General features: G+C 56.7%; 1 protein-coding gene across 3 annotated transcripts in view; it reads right to left on the bottom strand.

Moving 5' to 3' along the window:
• Nucleotides 1–22283, bottom strand: part of ITPR3 (inositol 1,4,5-trisphosphate receptor type 3) — a 38008-nt gene extending 15725 nt beyond the window's left edge. The window contains exons 1-28 of one of the 3 annotated variants that reach the window (XM_052698369.1): nt 21830–22283; nt 15437–15507; nt 12052–12173; nt 10242–10328; nt 9931–10089; nt 9708–9806; nt 9504–9587; nt 8468–8614; nt 8185–8280; nt 6995–7045; nt 6301–6443; nt 6069–6168; nt 5635–5795; nt 4787–4928; nt 4424–4585; nt 4104–4276; nt 3859–3978; nt 3520–3702; nt 3181–3432; nt 2882–3026; nt 2570–2717; nt 2076–2272; nt 1824–1953; nt 1523–1580; nt 1150–1315; nt 869–1033; nt 631–699; nt 88–213 (exon numbers count right to left, since the gene is read on the bottom strand). In XM_052698369.1, the coding sequence (XP_052554329.1) occupies nt 88–213; nt 631–699; nt 869–1033; nt 1150–1315; nt 1523–1580; nt 1824–1953; nt 2076–2272; nt 2570–2717; nt 2882–3026; nt 3181–3432; nt 3520–3702; nt 3859–3978; nt 4104–4276; nt 4424–4585; nt 4787–4928; nt 5635–5795; nt 6069–6168; nt 6301–6443; nt 6995–7045; nt 8185–8280; nt 8468–8614; nt 9504–9587; nt 9708–9806; nt 9931–10089; nt 10242–10328; nt 12052–12173; nt 15437–15507; nt 21830–21918 (3645 nt within the window). In that variant the 5' untranslated portion in view covers nt 21919–22283. The remainder of the gene's footprint in view (nt 1–87; nt 214–630; nt 700–868; nt 1034–1149; nt 1316–1522; nt 1581–1823; nt 1954–2075; nt 2273–2569; nt 2718–2881; nt 3027–3180; nt 3433–3519; nt 3703–3858; nt 3979–4103; nt 4277–4423; nt 4586–4786; nt 4929–5634; nt 5796–6068; nt 6169–6300; nt 6444–6994; nt 7046–8184; nt 8281–8467; nt 8615–9503; nt 9588–9707; nt 9807–9930; nt 10090–10241; nt 10329–12051; nt 12174–15436; nt 15508–21829) is intronic. The other 2 variants (XM_052698372.1, XM_052698370.1) reach the window with 2 other exon arrangements.
• Between the last annotated feature and the right edge of the window lie 239 nt (nt 22284–22522).

Here is a 22522-nt window from a genome sequence, read left to right as displayed (position 1 = left end):
AGAGCAGGACCCAGCTATGCAGGATGTCCCCATGTTCCCACCCCTTGCTCCGTGCACTTTGAAACCAGCCGGCTTCTGTCCCCCCACCTTCTCATAAGGGATCTGCAGCAGATCCAGCATCACTTTGTGGGCATCCATGTTCTTCAGCAGGCGCTGCTGCTTCTTGCGCACTTGCTCTCCAACTCCGCACATCTTATTCAGCCGCTCCAGGATCTGGGGACAGAAGGACAGTGGCCAAAGGGGAACTGAGCCTGACAGCCCCAGGCCACCACCCCTGGGGACCTGCTTGAAACCCAGATGTGCCCATCATAAGCCCAGATGGTTCCTTCAAGCCCAGCTTTGGCTCACAGATCGCAGCATTCCACTCGGAAATCTTTCTTAAAGTGTAAAGCAGAGAGTATTTGTACTCATCACCAACCCCCTACCCTCCACTGTCACCAGGGTGAGTCTCATTTGCAAACCCAGGGACTTAATGGGCTCCTTGTGTGCTGAGCTGGCAGGAATGAGCCCTGGCTTGGACTCATTTCTACTGAACCGCTGAGGAGATCTGAAGTTCCCTTCAGTTTCCCTCTCTCCCTTCTCACTGGTGCACCCCAGCCAGCTCTGGGGTTAGCTTGTGGTCTTTCTTACCCCCTTGACTATCTGATAGTTCTCGCTGCTCTTCTCTCCTGGAGCAATGACCTCTTCATCAGCAGTGTGCTGCAAGGGACAGAAATGGCTTCAGTGTCCCACCACACCTCCCCAAAGCCTGGAGAGTGACAGGACCCTCTCTGCCCTCCTCTTCCCAGAGCACCAGGCATGCTCCATCGAGAGGTCTGTCCCCAGCTCCTCACCCACCCTGGTTCCACATATTGCTCACAGCTCTCACCTCTTTCTTCTCCTTCTTGTTCCCATCCACATTGCTGTCCCCTTTGACGCTGCCTTTCTTGTCCACCCACAGCTCCGATTTCTCCACCATGGTGCGCAGTTTGTCCAGCTCTGACTTGATCACCTTGTAGTTCTCCACATCCTGGGCTGAGATCAGGAGCTGAACCTGCAGTGACATTCGCAGGGACTTCCCTGTGCAGCTGCTTGCAGAATGAGCCCCACTCCCCTCCTCACCCAGATGTCCTCCAAAGGGGCCATCAGATGCAGCCTCTCCAGGGTTACCTGCTTGAAGGTGTGCAAGACCTCCTGCCTCTGGCTGAAATGTTTGAAGAGGAGCTGCAAGGAGCCGGAGATGAGTGGTGGGTAGTCATGCATTGTCAGGTGGATCAGCACCCGCAGGAACATCCTCCCTCCTTCGTCATCCACCTCCAGCATGCTGCTCGTCTTCCTAGAGCCAGGACAAAAATGCTTGTTAGCAGCCACGTGGGAGCTGGCATGCACTCTGTCACCTCTCAGGACAGATGGGACAGCTGCATGGGCCTTCAGAGTTTCATCTTCCTCATCACCTGCAGCTCTGAGCCCCAGCAGCAAGTATGGGCAGGAGAGGGAAGAGCCCTCCAGCCAGGCTAACTGTGCACCAGGGGCAGGGACTCACCCCACACCAAACATGGCCTCTGCATGCTCGCCGATCCGGTCCAAGTTCATTGCTGCAGCTGAAGGGAGAGGAAAGGGAGATAAATGGGGAGACCAACATGACCCCCGTGCACCAACAGAATTCCTGCAGGAGCCAGCCCAGCTCCCTGCAGACCACGGTCCAAGCACCCATGATGGACACGAGACCCCTCATCCACCCTGCACAAACTTCAATCCCCCAATTCCCTGCCAGTGTATGGATTGCAGCTGGAGCTACCCCCTCCATGTCCCTGGCTGTGCCAGGAGTGAAGGGAAAGAGTTACTTGTGGAGTCAAAGGCTGGAGCCGTCCCGTCAGCCGCACTGTCCTGCATGGGGTAGACTTCCACGAATTCTTTCTTGAAGACAGAAAGCAGGTAGGAAATCCTGTAGTCCAGCCGCACATTCAGGATGAACTGGCAGAAGCAGAGAGAGAAGAAAGCAAAAGTGAGTCCTCTGATCACGTCACCTGCTTCTTTGCATCAGAAAACCATGTCTCCCTCATCCCCTTGCAACTTCATGATGCTTCTCCTCCCACCTGCAAGATCTCCAGGATCTTCAGCTTGGTCTCCATCACCACAATGTTCTCATTTTCGACGCTCCTCCCCCTGTCCACAGGCTCTGGGGCAGAGCCAGCACTGAGGCTCGGAGGGCTGAAGATAGACTGTTTCCTGCTCAGCACCATCGTGGACATCATCTGTCCAACGCCCTGGATTGACCTCCTCACATTCTTCCCTGTAGAGTTAAGGCAGACAGAAAGAGAGGTGGGAGAGGACCAACAGAAAGACCCACTTAGACTGGAAAATACTATGGGTGTTAACCAGAAAATGAGCAGGAAGGACTCGCTTCTTCTCAGCCATGGCCAAGAGCTTGACAGGACTTGCCAATGGGTGACAAAGACTCATTTCAGCCCCAGCCCAAGTTTCCATGTGATCAAATGGGTGGCTTGTTTTCCTGCAGCCCAAACTGGATAGCACTGGGCAGAAACCACTTGGCCCTGGGACCATGCCTGCCTACGGAGCACGGACTCACCTGTCACCTCATCACTGTAGACCGCCTGCATCATCAGCTGGGGGTTTTGGACACAGTCGATGATGCCCAATAGCGTGCGCGTCAGGCGCAGCAGCTCACTGAAGCTGTAGAAGCCAAAGTAGATGAGGTTGTGGGCAAGGCTGACGACCTGGGGAAGGACAAGGCAACTCCAGACCTTGCTGTGCTCAGGGACGAGCAGGAGGAACAAACATGGGATGTCACAGAGGCAGCCACAAGGTCTGGATGAGGCTGATGGCCTCCACAGCCAATGCCACATCCCACAACACGCCGTGACACCAGCAGCTCTCGCACCTCGAAGGTGAGCTTGTTCTTCTCCTCGTTGGCAAAGGGCACTGCCTCGCTCACCACGTTGTTGAGGTAGTCCTCCACAAACTCCATGGTGCTGGCAAACTTGTTTTTCTTGTCGTCACGTGAGGCGTTGAGGTTGGAGTCGTAGCTGCGTGGGGAGACAGCAGGGTGAGCACAGGGCAGCGAGCAGTCGGGAACGTGCCCCCCTCCCGGTCCCTGCTGGTGCCTATCCAGTCCCTACAGAGGATGGCACCTGCCATCCCATATCCCTCAAAGCTGCAGCGAGACCCGGCGTGTCTCACTCTTTGATAGTGATGGCGGTGGGGATCTCAGTCCAGAGCCGTGCAAACTTCACGGGCATCACCAGCTCCTGAGGGTCCCTGTCCACGTGCACGTGCAGCATGAGGTGGCAGAAGGACGCTCGGAGATCGAAGGGCAGCATTTCATCTGCCATGCAGAGGAAGATCAGGTCCACACCCAGCTGCTGGGAGATCTCCTTGATGGCCAAGTACTGGCGGTCCAGACACATGCGAGCAAAGAGCTTCAGCTGGTACCTGCATGGGGACGAGGAGGAGAGAGTGAGGCTATGCAACTCTTATGTCCTCACCCTGTCTGGGGAGAAGATACCATGGGATTGCCACCTGTAGTAGCTGAGGACATTCTCATCATGGGCATTGCCAGCCCGGGCCTCCTGCGCCAGCTGCCGGATGCTTTTCTCATGGTGGTCGTTGTTTTTGTCTGTCCAGGTGAGCCAGACCTCCTCCTCTGAGTACTCGATGCTCAGGTACTCGTGGGTCTGGGACATCTCCTTCACCGGCCTCAGCCTGCGGTGGGAAAGGAGTAAACCTGGAGGTGTTCCTATGGATGCAGCACCTCAAGAGGTGACGGGGGTACTATGGGATTTATGGGGCCACTGTGAGAGCTGGCAGCAGGCAGGGGCAGGCACTCAGCCAAGGAAACCTCTCTGCTGGGCTACTCACTCTGTTTTGATGAGGATGTCACTGTTCTTCGGGTCCAGCACACACTTGCAGATCAGCTCCTGGGTGACGGGGATGGCAATGTGGTTGGACACACACAGGTCTGAGAGGTAGTCCAAAAACCTGGGAATGAGAGCAAGGCAGAGACAGCTTGCTGTGAAAGGGGGGGGGTCCACTTCCAGCCTGCTGCAGCACACCCCACCACCATGCTGCACAAAGCCCTCTGGGCTGGGGCGCAGGACACGCACCGTGGCTCACGGTTCTTGCGCACCAGGCTGACAAAGGTCTCCACCTCGGTCTTGGTGATGTGCTTCTCCAGCAGCTTGCGGTTGTTGTGCAGCAGGGCTGTGATGGTGTCCTCAGCCAGGATGTCGTAGCCAATCTGGGACTGCATCATGCCGAACTGCTTGGCTATGTGCTCCTGGAGTGAGCAGAGGAGCGGTGAGCACTCAAAGCTGTGCATCAGGATCTGCCCATGCCCTCTCCACCCCAACAAGACCTCTTCAGCTCCCTGGAGCTGTGCAACACATAGGTGGGAGGGGGGCTCTTCTTGACACCCCCAACCCACCTGGTTCTTGCGATAGTCGTCCTGGGAGTGCCGGAGCACACGGTAGCACAGCCGGAACATGTACTGGTAGGGAGCATTCTTCTGGTCCGACAGCTCCTCCAGCCGCACCAGGGGCCCTTCCCCACCCTTGTCCTTGAAGGGGGCTTTCAGGATCCCAAAGATCTGTCCAAAAGAAATAAATGCTGCATGCCTTCCACACTGCCTCCCAAGATGGCTTGGCAGAACTCAAGGGCGTGAACTGGAGACCAGTACCACTTCCTCCATGGGCTTTTTTGGAAATAGTCTCTATTGTGGTTCAGGGCAGGGCAGCAGGCCTCTGAGGACATCCGCCTTCCTTGGGTGCACAGCCCCAGGGCCACTCACCTGCTTCAGGATGTTCTGCTCCCGCATGAGCTTCTGCCTTTCCCGGTTGGGTTTGGTCACCACAATGTCCAGCACGTTCTGGCCGTTGTTTGGGACATCACTGACAAAAAACACCAAGTCCTCCAGCAGCTGGATCACAAACCTGCAAAGGGGCACAGCGTGGTGGTGGGACCCTCCAGTCAGGGGAGCCACTTGCACACCCCACCCACACTCAGCTCCCCGCAATGCCGCTGGCACATTGTGTAGGGCCAAAAAGCTCAGGGCTCAGGACACTGCTGGCTGATCCTCCCCATCTGCGAAAGGCCCGCAGCTGCCCTCAACCATGAGATTTTGCAGCCCCTGCGCTTCCTAAGGAAATTATTGTTGTGAGTCAGGTGCCAGGCTAAACACCACAGGCTTCTGCTTGTGATTCACGGCTGGAGTTTTGTGTGCAAGTCTTCTGCCCCTTGAGTCACAATCACAGCAAGCACTGCAAAGCAGTGGGCTGGCAGGGCGGCAGCGGCTCGCTCCGTCCCACAGAGTATCTCTGTTTGTGCAGGAAACACCAAGAACCCACCCACCTAAAAATAACACCGTGACTAACTGGGCTGCCCCTATCACGAGGCCATCTCCCAGCCCCTCGCTTATTTTTCTAGCAGCAAAGGAGGGGCCGGAGTGGGTCTGTGGTGTTATCTGATTTCCTCGCCAGACCCCTGGGAGAAGCAGGCGTGGATTTGGGTTGCAGGCAGGAAAGCAAAGCAGCGCTGGCACCAAGACCCAGCCAGGGGCCCCGTCCCACAGCAACACTGGAAGACCCTGGCATGGCCCCACTTCCACGGGAAAATGACTTATTTTATTTTTTTTTTTACCTCCGGTCGTTCTGGCTAAGAAAACCTTCGTTCATCTTCTCCACCACGTTGGCCAGCATTGAGCTGGCGTCGTTGGCAAAGTCCAGGTCCCGGATCTCAGACACAGGCACAGAGACAATGGCAAATGCTTCTTTGTCTTCTTTGGTGGGACACGTGCCCAGCTGGGAAGGAACAGAGAAGCAGTGTCACACAGGTAGGGCTGCGGTGAGTGTCTCCATCAGCTGCCAACCACAGAGATGACATCAGGAACACAGTTTGTCCCTCCTGAAAGGAGTAGGATGGGCTCGAGGTACTGGGGGAGGCTGGGACTTGGTGCCCATCAGGGTACCTCAGTCCCCCGGTGAAGCCAGGGGAGCCACTGGGTAAAGCCAGGAGGGAAGGAGGATGGAGCAGGGGGATAAATCTGTGCAAGGAAGGAGGGCACAGGGCCGCACCATGAGGCGGATGGGTCTTTCCTCGTCAATGTCAATGGGCACGTTGGTGCTTTGGATCCAGGTGTTGGTGCAGAGGTGGCGAAGCCTCACGTAAGAGTTCCTGCAAACGGCACCACGCTTCGGTGAGCGCACCCAGCAAAGCCCCTCCAGGAGCAGACTGGGCCCCAGCGCAGCACACGATCAACCCTCCCTCTCTATTTCAAGCCCTCCATGCTGGCACATGCTCACGTACCGTGGGACGAAGGAATCTGTCTTCTGCAGCGTGGTGGGGTCCAGCTCGAAGAGGGAGGCGATGTCGTTCCCGTGGGGCACGGCCACCAGCCGGTACTTGATCTTCTCCCCTGTGTTCCTGCGGCTGGAGCGGCTGCTCCCCCCCTGCAGCAGGGAAACGGCTCTGAGCCAGGCGTGGGGTGACCACCCCACTGAGCCCGGCCTCCCTGCACACATGGCATCGGAGGACACACAGCAGCAATGCTCAGGGCAGAAGCTTTTGCTCAGATGCTGAGCTGAGCCTTGCAGCGCAGAGACGGAGGGGCTGCAAGAGCACAAGCACGGCACGAGGCCACCCCTTCTCCAAACCTCGCTAAGGGCAATGAGAAAAAACCCCTGCAAGTCCAAATCACTCTTCTACCAGCACTTCACTTGCACACCCCCGTGGTCTGGTGATCCAACATGCACTGGGACCCCTCCAACAGATGTGGGTGGGGTCCCCTCGCAAGCGGGACATGGGGATGCTACTCTGCGGTGCGGGATGTGGGGTGCTCTGCTGGGCAGCCCTGCGGTGGGGCAGCCACCAAGCAGGACTCGGCAGCATGGCACAGGCTCTCTTTTGGAGCATTTCCCTGTTTTCAGGCAGAATCTAAGAGGCAGCGTGGTTTCAGGCAGCGGCAGCAGCATTTCTGCTAGCGAGGCTGCACACAGCTCACCGTGGGCGCTGCTTTGGGCTCAGCCACGTCTCCTTTATAACTTGGGTTTTCCTGAAAAGTTAAAGAGGGAGATGAAAGACAGCTATCAGCCCTCCCCCTCGGCCCCTCCAAAGCCCCGAGTGTGGGGTGTAGGCCCTGTTCCTGCCTTGCTTCATCACAGTGCGGAGAGGAAACCTGCCCAGATGGGGCTGGAGGACAGGACCCATCCCCAGTGCAGAGTGCTCCAGCCCCATGAGAGAAGAGAGGGAGAGGCTGAGCCCTGGTTCACAGCTGGGGCTCTGTACTGCAGCAGGATGAGCTCCTGCTGGGAATCCCTTGAGGCCCCAGGCTGGGGTCTCGCTGAGCAATGCAAGCCAGGCAGCAGCAGCCTGAGAGGAGATCTTCTTTCCTCCTCCGATGCCACCTGCATGCCTTATGGTTGAAAGTACACCAGTTCAGCAGCCATTGTGGAGGCAGACCTGCCAGTGGCAGAAGGGGCCCTGGGTGACTGCCTTTGGTCATCTTTTGCAATGCTGGAACACCTTTGCCATGGGATGCACCCAGCACCCTCAGGCACAGCCTTGCTCCCCTGGCAGCAGTCATATAAACCACATTCTTTAAGTGCAGAAACCCCTTTGCATCTTTATCAGGAGGCCTTGAGCCAATTAAATGGGAGCAAAAACCACCTGGCAGATGGTGTTTCCAGGCTCAGATTTTGTCCGTGCCTCCCCTAGCATCCTGGCTAGGATACCAAAGGATGAGGAAGGGTAAAACTTGGTCAGGAAGAGTTAAACACAGCCGGACGAGTTATCTCCTGCTTCCATCTCACAAGGTTGTGCTGGGACAGCTTGGCCCAGGGTGAGCAAACAGAGGAAAATCCCAGCCACCCCCCCACATCCCAGTTCTGTGTGCCAGGGTCAGAGGGAGAAGTGATGTTGGCAGTGCATGTAGCACTGCAGGGCAGGGGATTTTGGAGGGGACAAACGGGCAAATCCCGACATCGCTCATGGCCTCGGTGTCAGCATCTCTACCTGCAAGGGCAGAATGCTGCAAAAGCAAATGGGAGCAGAGCCAGGTGCTGTCCTGCAAATGCCCCCATGTCGTGGCATGAGGGGACAAGGCAAGACAGGACATCACTGCTCTAAGGGACGGTGCTTTTGCAGCCTCTCAAGACAGGGCATCTTTCTACACCTCTCTGCTTGCCCCCTTACCTCTGCTGCCAGGTAGTTGCCCGTGGCGAGGTGCTTGAAGCGGTACAAGCCATTCCAGTGCCCAGCCCCTCCTCGGCACGGGTCGTGGTGAACCACCTGGAAGGAGCAGAGGAGGGTTCAGAGTGGGGCTGCCCAAGCAAACATCCCAACAACACAGATCCGTCCTACCTCAAAAGTGCCCACAAGTCAATAAACTTGGGCACGGACCCGAGACAGCCACCGAGGGGCTGGAGGGGGGCAGCCTGCACTATGAAATCTCCCCAGATCCCTCAGCCCCACTCACCTCCACCTCCCAGAGGGCATTGGAGCTGGTGGCTGAGGTGGCCGACTGCCGCAGGGTGGTGCGCAGGAAGACGTGCAGCTTGCCCTTGTACTCATCACAGGTCAGGAACTTCTCCTGCTCGGCGTGGAAGAGCCTCACCACGTCCCCCTGGCACCGGGATGTGACAGTGAGGACACAGAGGCAGCATTCGCTCCGTGCCCCATGGCTGTGGTTCACCTCCTGCAAGCCAGTGCAGCTCCTCCTCTGGCCCCACAGCCCTGCAAAGGGGCTGGGATCACCCACACGTGGCCCAGAGCAGGGTGCAGCTCCTGGCTGCAGGGCATTGCCAGCTCTTGCAGTCCTACCCATCCTATACCCTCTGAACTGAGGGAAAGCACCTTGCATATGTACCGAGTGGTGGGGACATGGGATATCCTTACTCTGCAATGCCATCACTCTGTTTACTTGTGTAAACTGCTTCTCTCTGTTCCTACTCCCCACTTTGCGCCTCTGGAGCGGGCAGAGGCTCCGCTCACCAATGCTGTCATGGCATTCATGCCCCAGCAGGAGGATGCAGAGGAAGCCAGGGATAAGCAGGCGCCTGGGGATGGGGATCTGCAAGGCCCTCACAATCAATATCCATCCAGCTGCTTCCTGGAGGACGTGAACAATAGCTCTGCAGGGAAAATTCCTTTCCCAGGCAGCAGCCAGCCCGGCTGCATGGCTTAACAGCTGAAAGCTGTCCCTGTGGCTAGAAACACTGCTGGCACCATGTGTGCCTCAAATTGTCCTCAAGAGACAACTTAATACAAGAAGGCAGATGGAAACCTGATGCCCTCTGGGGTACCTGCTGACAGTGGGTACTAAAATCCCCAATTCCAGCACACTGTTAGGTGCTCCAAGTGATGAATTCTCCTGCAAATCAAGATCCTTGAGGCATGCTGCCCTTGTCTCACTGCCAAGCAGCTATCTGCATGTCCTGCCTGACAAGGGACCAGCGTGGGGTCCTCTGACCCCATGGTGTCCCCATGGCCGGTGGCCAGCCCTCCTTCCTTACCCCCTTCAACACTTCCTCCATGTGGTCACGGAACTGCATGAAGAGGTTGATTTTCCAGCTGGTGTTACAATTGACCGAGTTCACCTAAGGAGCAAGAGAATGAGGTCATGATCCCAGAGAGGGAAATGAAAAAGAAAGAAGAAAAGGGAAAAGGAAAAAGCAGGCAAGCTCTCCAAGCCAGGCCCTTTGCAGGCAGCCCCGTACCTCCTTGCAGCCTGCATTATCAGCGAGCTCATAGTTGCTGGCGTGCAGCGGCTGCCCAGCATTCACGGGGTTCAGGATGACTTTGTCTCCCACAACTACCTGGGAAGCAAAATGGGAACAGGGCACAGAGAATGAGATGGGCACCCGACAGGGAGATGAGCCCTGTGCAGGGCCAACACCAAGAACTCATCTGCTTTGGGGGAATTTCCAGCCCTGCGCTCACATTGTCTCCGTTGCTCCTCAGCTTCCAGAAGGGTTGGATGAAGAGCCAGGAGCCCTCATTGCCGGTGGCATCCAGCGTCACCCGCATGGCGTTCTTCTCCAGCAGGGCTGGCAGCCGCTTGTTCACCGTCAGGTATTTGTTGCTCTTCATGTGCAGGAGCTGAGGAGGCAACCACCAGTGTGAGATCCCAGGGCTGGACCTCCAGCAGGGACACGGTGAGCCCCTTCCCAGCAGCCGCCCAACTTGCAGTCGCTGGATCTGAGTGTTTTCCCACCAAACCACCGACCAGCACAGCCCAGGGCAGCCCATACCTGTATGACGCTGCCATATTTCACCACGTCCCCGTGCACCTTCTTGTTCTCCGTCTCGTTCTGCTTCTGCTCCATCTGGGCTGCATGCTGAATGCCAAAAGGAGAAGAGCTCATCATGGTCACAGCCTCCTGTCCCTGGTGTGAACCCTGGGGAACCACCTGCACCCCAAGATATAGGAAGTGCAGGGGACACCTCCTGCTGTCCCCCAGGACCATCATCCAGAGCCATAAGATGGTTCTCAGCATCTGAGGGCTGAGCCCAGCACCTTGCTGTGGCCCTGCACAGCCACATGAAGCCTATGCAAGCTTTAAAATTTGGACAAGCTTCTCCAGAATTCCCCAATATGGGGCAGCATCCCAAAGGGACCTGGGGACGAGCGATGCTTCAACCCAGCAGGGCTGCTGGTACCAGAGACTCCTGGCAGCACCCCAACAAGCATGCAAAAAAAGAAAGCTCCAAGTAGGCAGAGCCATTCCTGGAGCTGGTGGCAGGTCTGTGCCTGCCATGATGGATGTGGAGAGGTCCACATTGGCCAAAACACCCAAGAACTATTGTAATTGCTTGGCCCTGCTTGCAGCAGGCTGAGCCCACCAGCCACTCTCCAAACCACAGGTATTTTCCATGGCAGCTTTGGCAGTGGAAGGGGAGCTGTCAGCATGCACAGAGCAAGGCAGGAATCTGTTTCTGGGGACACAAGGGTGCAGCATCAGCCCTATGCAGCTGGGATGAGAAACCACAGTGAGGGACGGGGCTGGGGAAGCATCCATCCCTGTCCATCCTGCTGTGGTCTGCACCCTGCAGGAGGATGGGGTGGGTGGTCTACAAGGACAAATTCTTTTCTCACTGAGTGGGAATGGGCTGCCCTGAGTCTGTAGGGCAGTCTGTCCATGTGGGGACAGAGGCATCAGGGATGCGCACTGGGGTTGGCAGCCCAGAAGCGTCAGGAGAAGGACAAAAGCCTCCATGGAGCTCAAGCCTGCACAGCAGCACAGGTAGCACCTTGCTGAGCCCAAAGCGCAGCACCAGGAGCAGCGGGATGGAGCGAGGAAATCACAGGACCTCTTGAAGACAAATCCAAAGCAAGGTTCAATCAATCAAGTTCGGAAATGAGCCTCTCTGTCCAGCCATGGCCAGTGCAGCTGCCAACATGACAGGCCCAGCAGGCCAGGGATCTGTGTAGCTGTGTGCATGGTCATGGCAGTGCTGACCCTGTCTTGGTGCCTCCAGCCGTGGCCGGATGCTGCCTCAGTCCTCATTCAGCAAAGGCAAAACTGGGGGAACACAGAGGCCCGGCTTGGAGCCCAACGAGATGATTTAATGAATCCTGCCTGAGCTTCACTTCTATGAATCATCCTCAGGGCCTCGCCAGCTGTCTGAGGAGATTATGCAATGTTTAAAATGGGCCTTTTCCAAATCTTATGGAAGTCAACAGGAGCCTTTCGCTTCCCCGGCCCTTTGGAGCAGGTCCTGCTCGTAGCAGCTCCCCCTGCTCCTCTGCTATGGGGCTGAGACAGCACAGGGCTGGGCATGGCCAGACAGATGCCATCCCTCACCCCAGCATCTCCTCCTCCCCACAGCTCTGTCCCTCTGTGCAGCTCTGCTCCAGGACAAAGATCCACAGCAAGAAGAGGGCAGTGGGACAGCAGAAGGACATCTGAATAAAGCAAAACCCAGATGGTCCTGGCTGGCCGTGCAGCTTTCCAGGAAGCAAAACACCAGAGGGTTTGCAGGGTGAGAGGTTTGGAGGCCGACCTCTGCCCAGGGACTGCTCACAACTGGATCCCAATGCTGGTAGCCATGGACACCCACCTGGAGCTTCTGCAGCAGCACCACGTCTGCGATCTTCTCCTTGTCCTGCTTGGTCTGCTTGGCCTTCCAGTACTGCTTCTGGGCGGAGTAGCGGTTCATGGGGCACACTTTGAAGAGGCAATCTGGGAGGAGAGGAAGGCGAGCATCAACTGCATGGCCTCACAGGGTCCTCCATGGGACCAGGGAGGAGCAGCACTGCTCCAGGCACTGCTCCCATCCCTGCAGTGCTCTCCATTCCCCCAGCAACAAGGCAGGCTGGCAGAGGGTCACACTGCCCACACACAAGCTGAAGATCAGAGAAAAGAGAAATTCAGCAGTGACTCCACTTCTTGGAGCAGCAATAAAAGCGTTCCCATCGGAAACAGCCTTGTAATTTGGGGAGGAAAGCTTCATGGGGAGAAAATGTATTGATGAGGCACAGCTGGGCTGCACAAGGAGCAGATCTTGCTGGGAGGAGGAGCGCAGGCTGCAGGACTGGGATAGGAGCAGGCCGTCCCACAGCCCTGATGTCCCATGTCCCTGCAGGATGCTGTTCCCATGGTGAAGTGCCACCAGGACACACCAGCTCCGCAACAGTCCTGTGACTGCTCACAGCTCAGTGGGCAGTGCTGGAAGCTCCAACCAAGGGCTTCACAAATTGGTGCTGCAAACAGCTGCAGGCCCACCCTAAAAGAGACTGTTGGGTGATGCAGAGGACACGGGTCTGGGTCCTCCCAAATGCTGGCAGTGTGGATGGAACCTGCAGAGTGCTCCAGTTTGGATGCTTTTCCCCACCATGGAGAGGTCAGGATAGACGTCCAGGACCAGGCTTTGTGAATCAAAGCACAGAGCAGCTCTCTGTGGAAATCAGGAGACTGCAGCTGCACTGTGAGCCCTGATTCGGGTTAGAAGCTGTGTGGGGATGGAGGCAGGAAGGGACCCTCAGCCTGGGTCATCCGAATTATGCCTGAAATAGCAGCGCAGAAACTTCAGACACAAAAGGAAAAATCACTTCCATCTCTGGCCCCGCTCCCGGCTTGCTGGCAAGCACGTATTTATTTACCTGGGAGTGACGAACAAACAAGCCCAGAGCACAGTTCTCACCGGCTCGGGATGCTGGTGAGAAGCCAAGTTTCACATTTCATTTTACAGGTCTGTTTGCTAATGGCATGTCCTGTGCCAAGGAGGCTTTGTGATGCTGGGCTTCTAATCAGGGACTCAGCGCAGCTGCTGCAATGCCTGGCTGCATTCTCCCACTGCCTCCCAGCAGCACCACAGGGCCACCTGCAGCACCTTGAGTTGTTTTCATTAAATTGCTAATTAGGTTGCAAAAGGACCTGGTGCAAAAGAGAAACTGAGCAGGGAGGGAAGAGATCTAACGTAGCTATTAAGAGACAGAAGCAAATCAAACCCCTGGCTGCTTGCACTCCCTGCCTGCGGAGCTGCTCGACCTCCCTGTCCCTTAGCAATGTGTTGCAAGGAGGGAAACTGAGGCACAGAGTTGGCTGCACAGAGGAAAGCTCCAAAGAAATTCTTGTTGGAATTTGGAGTTTTGGGACCCTGAAACTGAGTACCAAGGATCTTTTTCAAGACGGATGGTGGGCTTAAATCCTGCTGAGTGCAGGACTGAGACATCCTATTTGCTTCTCCCTGATGTACCAGAATGTAAGGCTGGGGAAGAAAACAGCAATGAAAGGCTCCTCGATGGGCTTGGGCATTTCCAAAAACCGTGTAGGTCTGTAGGAGAAAGGCCCCAAACCCACTGAGCAGTGTGGGAGCTGAGCTGGGAAGGGCAGGGTCCAGCCGCAGGATATGGGGATGGCAACAGCCCATTACAGCCCTCTTAAGCCTCTTGCTGCTGCAGCAGGGAAACTGCACCAGCCAGTTGTTTTTACCTCCCTCGCAGTGATAGCTATTGAGAAGGCAAACCGCTCGCTTTCCGGCCATTAAAACAAGCAGCTGGATATCCTGATAGGGTTTGCATGGAGCAGGGCTGAACCCAGAGCAGACCTGAGTCTGGAAAAGAGATTCAGCACCCACCCACATCCAGGAAGGGAGACGCTGTGGCTGCTGGGACCAGGGGAAGGACTGGGGGTTTGCCATGGCTCCCAGCTCTTCCCAGGTGAAAGTCCATCAAGAACAGAGAAGCTGTGGGGCGTGTCAGGGCTGTGGGGCTGGCAGATGTCCTGGGAGCTGGCTCCATGCACAAAGGAGGGGCAAATGGTCCTATGGAGAGGGAGGTCACTGCTCGGCAGAGGGGACAGCACCAGCAGGGCGCTCCGCTGCAGGGAGGTAAAGATGCCCATGGAAGGGGCTGGGGCAGGATGCAGGGTGGGTAACCAATATTTAAAGAGCTGCTTTTTTTTGAGAAAGGGGGTCTGAAATTATGGTACCTGGTGTAAAATGAATGGCTGCCATAAACCAAACCTCAAATCCAGCAGCGTGAGCACTGGCTTGGGGGGTTTCTCAGTGCACAGCAATGTTTCATCCCCTATCTGCCACACCATCCGCAGGGCGCTCTGGGCACTCAGCCCATCCGAGATGCTCTTTGGGACACAACCTTTCTCCTGTGTTTCGCATGGGGCAGCCAGGCACAAGCATAGCATTTCCCAGGTAGATGCAGCACTTGGTGCAGCAGTTTGCTCCCTGCACAGCCCCAGGGTCACATTGCATCACCACTCAGCCCCAGGGCTTGAAAAGCTGGGGAGGCAGGAGCTGCTCCCTCCAGCAGCCTGTCTTAGCTTCCCATCTGTCCCAGCCCTCCACTGACTCATCCCTTTTCCACCTGGACTGGCCATGACGGCCCACTCCTGCTCAGGGTTGCCAGCACAGGAAGCAGTGAGCACAGCCCCAAGGAGACAGCCCAAAACGTGACCACTGAGGATGGGGAGGGATTCACCATCTCACCCTGCATGCCTTGTAAAAGAGCAGCTTAATCCCTTGGTTCACTCTGAGGTGCAGCCAAGCACAGCAGATGTAATTAGTACTGAGTGAGAACAGACCTGCCTTGCAATAGTTTGTCTGTTTCAACTGCAACTCTCTCTGTTCCCTCCTGTCCCCTGCTCGCAGCCAGGTGATGCTGCCAACATCCTTAAGGATGTGTTTAGGCACAGTCAGACCCACCTTTGCAGAGGACAGCCTCCAGCCACCTCTGCTCCTTAGGGCTGTGGGGTCCCAGGGACCATCCTACTTGGGAGCAGTTCCAAGAGAAGCATAAATGCTCCCAGAAGCAAAGAGAGGATGGTCAGTGGTTTGGCCAAGTGGTGGCCTACAAAAGCTGCCTGAAGTCCTTTGCAAGCAGCACCTCCCAGCTTTGGCGAGCTGGGGCTGCAGTCCCCACCCCTGGCATGGATGCTCAGTTGTTCCCAAGCAGTGACAGGACTGCCCCAACCTGGCCCCATCTCACCTCGAAACTTCTTGGGAGGGTTGTCCAGGTCCCCAGCTGCCGGCTCCACCACACACCGGTCATCCACCAGCCTGCAGGACAGAGCAGGAGCAGAGCTTGAGAAGAGGCAGCAGCAAGGCTCAAGTAAGCAAAGCAGCAAACACACATTGGCTCCAAAGCATCAAAACTCATGTCTTCTGTTTTCTACCCCTTTGCACTCTACCAATATTCAGCACGATGCTCAGCTCCAGCAGCCATTCCTTGGCACCTGCCTTGAATGCATCTCATTGCTCCTTGTTCACCACTGCCCCCCAGGTGATACTGATGGGTTTTTCCTTACGGCCCCTTTGGGCAAACACAGCAGCACAGCACTGAGCTGCGTCCTGGGGCCTTTGCTCAGCGATCCATACTGGAGGCTCTGACACCCTCACTCTGCAGGAGTGGGTCCTGCTGTGCCCAGCAGAGCCAAATCTGCCTCGGGGTGAGGGCACTGTGCACAAGCAGGCTGCTGCCTGGGCCAGGGGTGGGGATGCTGCCCACAGCTTCGTGCTGCCATCAGTCTGGAAATCTGTGATGAGTTCAGCTTTCACATAATGGTTCTCCTTTCTCAGCTGGGAGCTAACCCTATGCATGCACAGGCTGCAAACTGCTGCAGGAGGTGGCATGGCCCCTAAAATTATTATTATCTGATTGGAGGTGCTGGCTCTACCCATCAGACGCAAAGAGCTCTGTGCTTCCTCCCTGCCACCCTCCTCATTTCCCCAGACTCCTGCAGGCTCAGCTTTGCACACTGAGGACCTTCCCTGCAACTTCAGGACATCGCTGCAATGTCACTGAGACCAGCAAAGCCCGGGCAGACACCAGGCATCCCTCTGCTTGGCCTCAGAGGCCCGAGGGCCAGCAGGCATCGGGTTCTGCAGGAGGTTGAGGCTTTCAAGGGAACACACTGCAGTGGTGGGACAGGCTGGACCCGCTCGTCTGCTTTCTGCCAGCCCCTGGGAAGTAAGGCAAGGAGAGAAACCGCGCTGTGCCTGCGGCGAGGAAATGAGCAGCGTGCCCCCACCTGAGTCTGGGCCGCTGGGAAGCGGGTGCAGGAATGCAGCAACTACGCAATCAGGGGGGAATGCAGAGCTGGGGACAGGACAGGTGCAGTGGGCATGTGGCACCGCACTGCCCTGGGGACTCGATGCAGCTGACAAACACAGCAAAGTGCAGCTGGAGCTGAGCATGTTGTGCTGCAGAGGGCTTGCAAGAAGAAAAATCCCACTTGCAGCTCCAGCTGCTCTCTGGAGGAGGGGAAAATTCCTCTCCTTCGCTCGGCAGAGAGGAATTTGGCCTCAGCGCTGATGGATTGGGACCCCAGGGACCCTGGTGCTGCTGCGTCCTTGGCGGTGGAGCTGGATAAGCAGCCAATGTCCCAATGCATGGCCCAGAGCACAGAGGGACCTCTGCTTTCACCTTCTATTAGGACCCCAAAATGCAGCCAGGCCTCGTGCTGCAGCACTGGGCGTCGTGGTGCTGCCAGGAGAGAGGTTTGCTGAAGCTGCAGCTTCTGGGGCTCATGGGGGATTCAATTTAGCTTTCAAGTAAAGAAAGAAAATCAATCTCTCGAATATTTTTGGTGGCAGCAGCAGTTTAATAACTATGAGAAAAGATCCAGATTTTGGACAATCAAAACGCATGAGGTTTTGATAAACGGACATCGGGTGTTTTGCTAGGCAGGGTTTGGCTCACACTTGTGGTGGGGTGCTGGGCTCCCCAGCTGGCCCCTTGCTTCCACAACAACTGGGAAGGAGCTGGGACTGTCCCCATGCTGCTGTGGGCATTTGGGACAGCGAGAAGGGTGGCAAAGAGGGAACAAACCCTCTCACATATCTCACTGCGCAGGAGATATGCAAAGCCTCAGCCCAGCCCGATGCCAGCTGTAGGCTCTTTTGGTTTCTATTACTCTGCAGTGCTGCCTGGCACACATACTGCCTGAGTCAAATGAGAGCTATGTAGTGCAGCAACAGCTCTCAGTGAGTGCCTGATTCAATTCCACCACCCCCTACAGGAGCAGAAGGGTGCCTTCATTTTTGCTCTTTAAAAAAAACGTTCAATATCTAAGTTCTCCACCATGTCTAAAGGTCTCCAAGGAAGCATCTGACCCACGCAGCCCATTTTCAACACAGGAGCTTTCTACAGGTGCCAGCTCCATCTCCTGCAGCTTCTGCACCAAGTGCCACCACTGTGCCACGCAGCAGTGCAGACAGCGATCTGCCAAGCTGCAAGTCTTAATTAGCTAATGATCTCAGAGCAGTTTCTGTGTCTTTAATGCTCCAATTACACACTCTGCAGGAATGCAAAGTATTATTTTTCTTTAAGTGATACTCCGGACTAGCATTATTCAGTTAAGAATTGCTGAAAGCAGAAAGGATCCTGACACGGTGGACATGAGTCACCTGGGTTGCTGCTGGGACGTGCTTCCCCCAGCGCCACGCAGAGCTCCCTGTGCTATCAGAACAGTGGGGCTGCTGGCTTTCATTTCCCAGGTGCTAATGAGAGAATGCCATCGGTGTCTGATCCCCTGGAGGAAGACATTGTAGGCTGAGGGCACTGCTGCAAACCTTGTGCTTTGCAGCTTCAAGGTGCCCTGGGATGTGATCCTGCAGCCCTGCATGCTGCTGCCCGCAGCGCGTGCGAGCATCTGGTTAGCTTTAAGCCCTGCAGCAGTTCCAGCAGGGCTTTCTGCATGCTTCCAAACAGAGCACAAAGTGATTCCTTGGCCTCCAGCCAGCCCGAGGCAGAGCCTTTTGCTGGAGGTCAGGGGAAGCAGCTCTTCCAGCACTGCAATCTGCGGCTGCTGGACACTCCTGACACCCCCGGGGACAGCGGCTGGCTGGGGCTGTCCTGGAGGAGAGGAAGAGGAGGAGAGCAGAGCTTGCCACCAGGCACGGGGCTGGGTCAGCCTCTCAGGCTTGGGATGGGCACGATGCCCACGGGGCGGCCATCCTGGCAGTGCAAATGAAGCAAAAATAAAGCAAGTGAGCCACAAAAATGCAGCCTTGCCCCCACTGTCCCAGCACCACGAGGATGCTGCTGTTGGCTTGGCGAGTGTCTCCTCCCCATGTCCTGACCCAGTGTGGCTGCAGTTGCCCTTTCACCAGCTGTGTTTCCCTCAGCTGCTCCACCCTGTACATCCACCTGCAATCGCAATTACAGCTATCAAAGGTGTTGTTTTATGCTAAACAGTCAACTGCCACCCGGGCGGGTTTGCCACCTCTGCCAGTCCCTGAGCTCCTCGGATGGCAGGGACAGGGCAGCTCAATCCTGAGCAGCATCTCACTGCTCCTGGTTGGCTCCTGCCATTCGGTGCTGGCCCAGGAGGGACACAAGCCGAGATGGGGACATCGCTGGCTGTGGTTTTCCCAGGGCACACAGCATCACCACATCCACCAATGGAGCAGGAACCAAAGCAAGGTCTCCCAGCCCTCCCCCCTGCCTGGCACTGGTTTGCTTGGTATAGACGATGCCCACAGAGCACTCCACCACAGCAGCTGCGTCCCCATTCCAGACCCAGTTCCAAAACTTCCTGCTCCCTTAGCACAAAGTCCCAGGAGGTACCTGTGATTTCCTCTGAACACAAAGCTGTTGTTTCCTCAGACACCCTCAACCTGCAGCAGCGAAGACTGGGCAGCCCTGCAGAGCCCTTCCCTGCCTCAAAGCAAGCTCAGAGGGCAGATGAGCCAACTCTGGGTCCCACATCTCCATGCACCTCCTGGGCAGCTTCCCATGCCCCAAACCTGCAGCCCTGCAGAGCCCTTCCCTGCCTCAAAGCAAGCTGTCCCACTGCCCCCAGCTCCGCAAAATGAACGCATTGCTCCCAGGGCACTGAATCAAGGGATGCGACCTCGATCAGCTCCTGCCCCGTGCTTCTCAAACAGCCTCCTCCTATTTGTTCCGTCTTCAACATCTGAGCATGTTTGGGTATTTTGGCTCGGCGTTCCCCCATCTTGCTGTGAGCACACAAGCACTCCCCACCCTGCAGTGTGATGTTTTTCCTCCTTCAGAGCAAACACCCACTGCGGGTGTGGGAGGAGTGCTTTGTCCCCCACTGTGAGTGGGGCTGGGAGCAGAGGTGGAGGTCAGCCGGGGGGCTGCTCCTGCCCCGACCACTCCAGCAAGTCCCCCTGGATGCGTGGAGAAAGGAAACCACTTTAACAAAACTTAAGGCTTAGTGTTGATAAGCAGCCTGATTCTGCTTCCCTGCTGCTTTCCAGAGCATCCCACTGACAACGAGAAGCAGGGCTGCTGGCTCCCAACATCCCCCCCTGCCAGGGTACCATCACGGCTCAAAAGGCTGCTAAGAGCCTGGTGAGATCCCACAGATGGTGGGACTGAGTAGTGAGCAGCCTCATGTGCTGGCTGGTCCCATTCTGCAGCAGGGCATTGCCCTGAGCTGGTGACAAAAGACTCTCCCACTCACTGCTTCTGACCAGAACCAGCAAAACACTGGGCTTACTGGCCTTAATGCAAGGCACGGGCTGCAGAGATAGACACTGCTTCAGACCGAGTGTTTTGCAGCCATATCCATCCAAGAAGAGCTTGTGGTGGCTCCAAACACTGCTGCATCCCATACGCAGACAGAGCTCTGTGCATCCTGTAGCAGCACCTGCAAGCACCACTGGGTTGTATTTAGGTGCCATTTAGACCCACATCATCCAAGAAACCCCAAAGAAATGCACTTGGGAAGAGCTCACCTCCCCACCAGGCTGCTGGCACAGGGAAGCCCCAGCACCAGAACATTGGGTGCACGCCCTAACAGAGCACCTGGAAACTCTACATCATCCCATAAAGATCCCACTACAGACTCCCCCACCCCAAAACCTCTGCCATAGGGGAGGAAAGATGAAGGGAGCCCTTCCGGCAGGATGCTGAGCCGGGCACGCAGCACCCAGCTGGGGCTGGCAGAGCTATTTGCCTTGCAAATGAACCAAATAAGGTCCCAAGCAGGCAGCAGCAGGGTTGGGGAGAAGCACTCTCAGTGAGTCACCCAGTCCATTATCGCAGGAGTGATTTAAGGTGCGGTTGGGTCTCCCAAGTCATGGGGCAAACAGGAAAACAGAGGGTGGGAAATAAACCAGAGAAAACAGAGCCCTGGGAAAAGCGGGTCCAGCAAAAACCACAGAGGGGCCTGGGAGCACAGCCTGCCTTCCAGATGTGTGTAAGCAGGACTAGAGAAGCACCCTGCAGAAAAGTGAGCCAGAGCTACAAAGGGATTGGAGCCTGAAAGTATCTCAACATCTCTTTGTTTGGCTCCTTGCAAGCCATTGGGACATGCTGCGTGGGCTAATAACCAGTGCTGGCTCTGCTGGAGCTCCTCCACCTCCAATCTCACCACCAGGATGGGAAGGCGCTGAGCACCGAGCACACAGACCCCACCACAGAGACCAACCCCAACGGGACCCCGGGCTGAGGGCTGAGCACAACGCTGCTGCATCCCACACTCGACACAGCTGCACGCACGGGGTTTTGTGCCTGCGCCCACCAGCACAGCTTTGGGCAGCCTCCTGCTGCTGGCCAGGGCATGGCTCCAACGGGCATCATCTGAGAGGCTGCGTGTGCCCCACAGTGGATGTGTGTACACGTGTAGGCGACGTATGAACGTCTCCAGTTCTACACAGGCATGTGGGAGCAAGTGCATTCAGCGCAGATTATAGAGCCGGGCAGCTCCTGCCCCAGGAATCCCATCCAAGTCAGCATTCCTGCCTGATCTCAGCCTCTCCTACATGTACTGTGGGGCAAGTACTAGCACAGACTCCCGTCCTAGAAGCAGCGTCAGGCTTGGTGCTCAGGGAGGTTTGGGTCCCTGCTATGTGCAGCCCAGGGGTTTTGCCCCAAAGTTATTTTAACACGAAAGCAGCAGGGACAAGGGACAGGTCCCTGAGGTCGGGTTGCAAGATCCCCTTCTGTTCTAGCGTGCCTGGGGGCTGCAAGGAGACAGCTCTGCCATGCCCTGCTCCCCCCAGCTCCCAGCCCTCGAGATGAGCAGCAAATTCATCATTGCCTGGTGCCAGGACAGCAGCCTGTGGCCACACAAGGCCAGGCTGGGAACCCTCCTTCTGCCATCCGCACCAAACCATCCCAATCAGCCTTAAGCACAGCCCCACGGACCCTCCTGCTGTTCAAGCCCACCTTAACCCTCTAAAGATGGGAAAACAACTTCTGCCAACGGCTGCTGTGAGCTGCAGGGCCAAATCACGCCCTAACAGCAACCAACAAAGGCAAAGGCGATTCCATACCCTGCCCTCCCCACGTCCAACACCTGTAAAGGGGTTTCAATCCCTTCTTCCCACCCAGTCCAGCCTCGGCACTGCCTTCCCTTCCCCGTTCCCCCCAGAAGCAAGCCCGCAGTGCCGGTCAGGGCTCACTCACCCCAAAGTGCTGATGAAACCATTGACGGAGCCCTCGGCGTACAGGGAGACGATGTCCCCGATGTGCAGGAAACTCGACATCTCATTCATGGTTGCCCTCGAGTCGGCACCGCTTCTCTTCTTCCCGACGTCACCTCCCGGGGCACGAATGCACCATGAAGCAAGCGGGGCTCAGGATCGTGCCCGGGGGCTCTGCCAGCCCGGCTCTCGCCCTCTGCCCCTCGCCCGTTCCCTTCGAGCAGCGGAGGGGAGCGGGACGCTCTCGCTCAACTTTTACATGTGCCGCGCAGGACTCGAGCCAAAGGAGCCGGGCAGCGGAGAGAGGAGGAGGAGGAAGAGGAGTGTGGGAGGAAGAGGCTCAAGAAGAGCACAGCATGAGATCTGTCCGGCTGTCCGTGCCTCCGTCTCCCCACAGCTTTCTACCTGCAGCCAATAGAGAGCAATCAGGAAGTCCTGCTCGAAAAAGCATGCAAATATTTTTGGCCTGGGAGGAGAACCGGAGCGGCACGGCGAGGGGGGGGGGGGGGGCGTTGGTACCCAAAATGAGGCCCCACCCTCTGCTCCCCGCCTCCCAGCTTAGGGGAGCGTGGGCTTGGAGGGGAGGGAGGGGGTCGGCACCCCACTGCCGCCGGTCTCTGTGTCGCCGAGCTGGGGACGTGGGGCTCTCCGCAGCCAGGCGGAAGCGCTCTGAGCG

The sequence above is a fragment of the Tympanuchus pallidicinctus genome, unplaced genomic scaffold (genome assembly GCF_026119805.1).
Source record: "Tympanuchus pallidicinctus isolate F22 unplaced genomic scaffold, pur_lepc_1.0 scaffold32, whole genome shotgun sequence".
NCBI lineage: Eukaryota > Metazoa > Chordata > Aves > Galliformes > Phasianidae > Tympanuchus > Tympanuchus pallidicinctus.
Note: the sequence above shows the minus strand (reverse complement) of the source record. Positions and strands in the feature narration are given on the sequence as shown.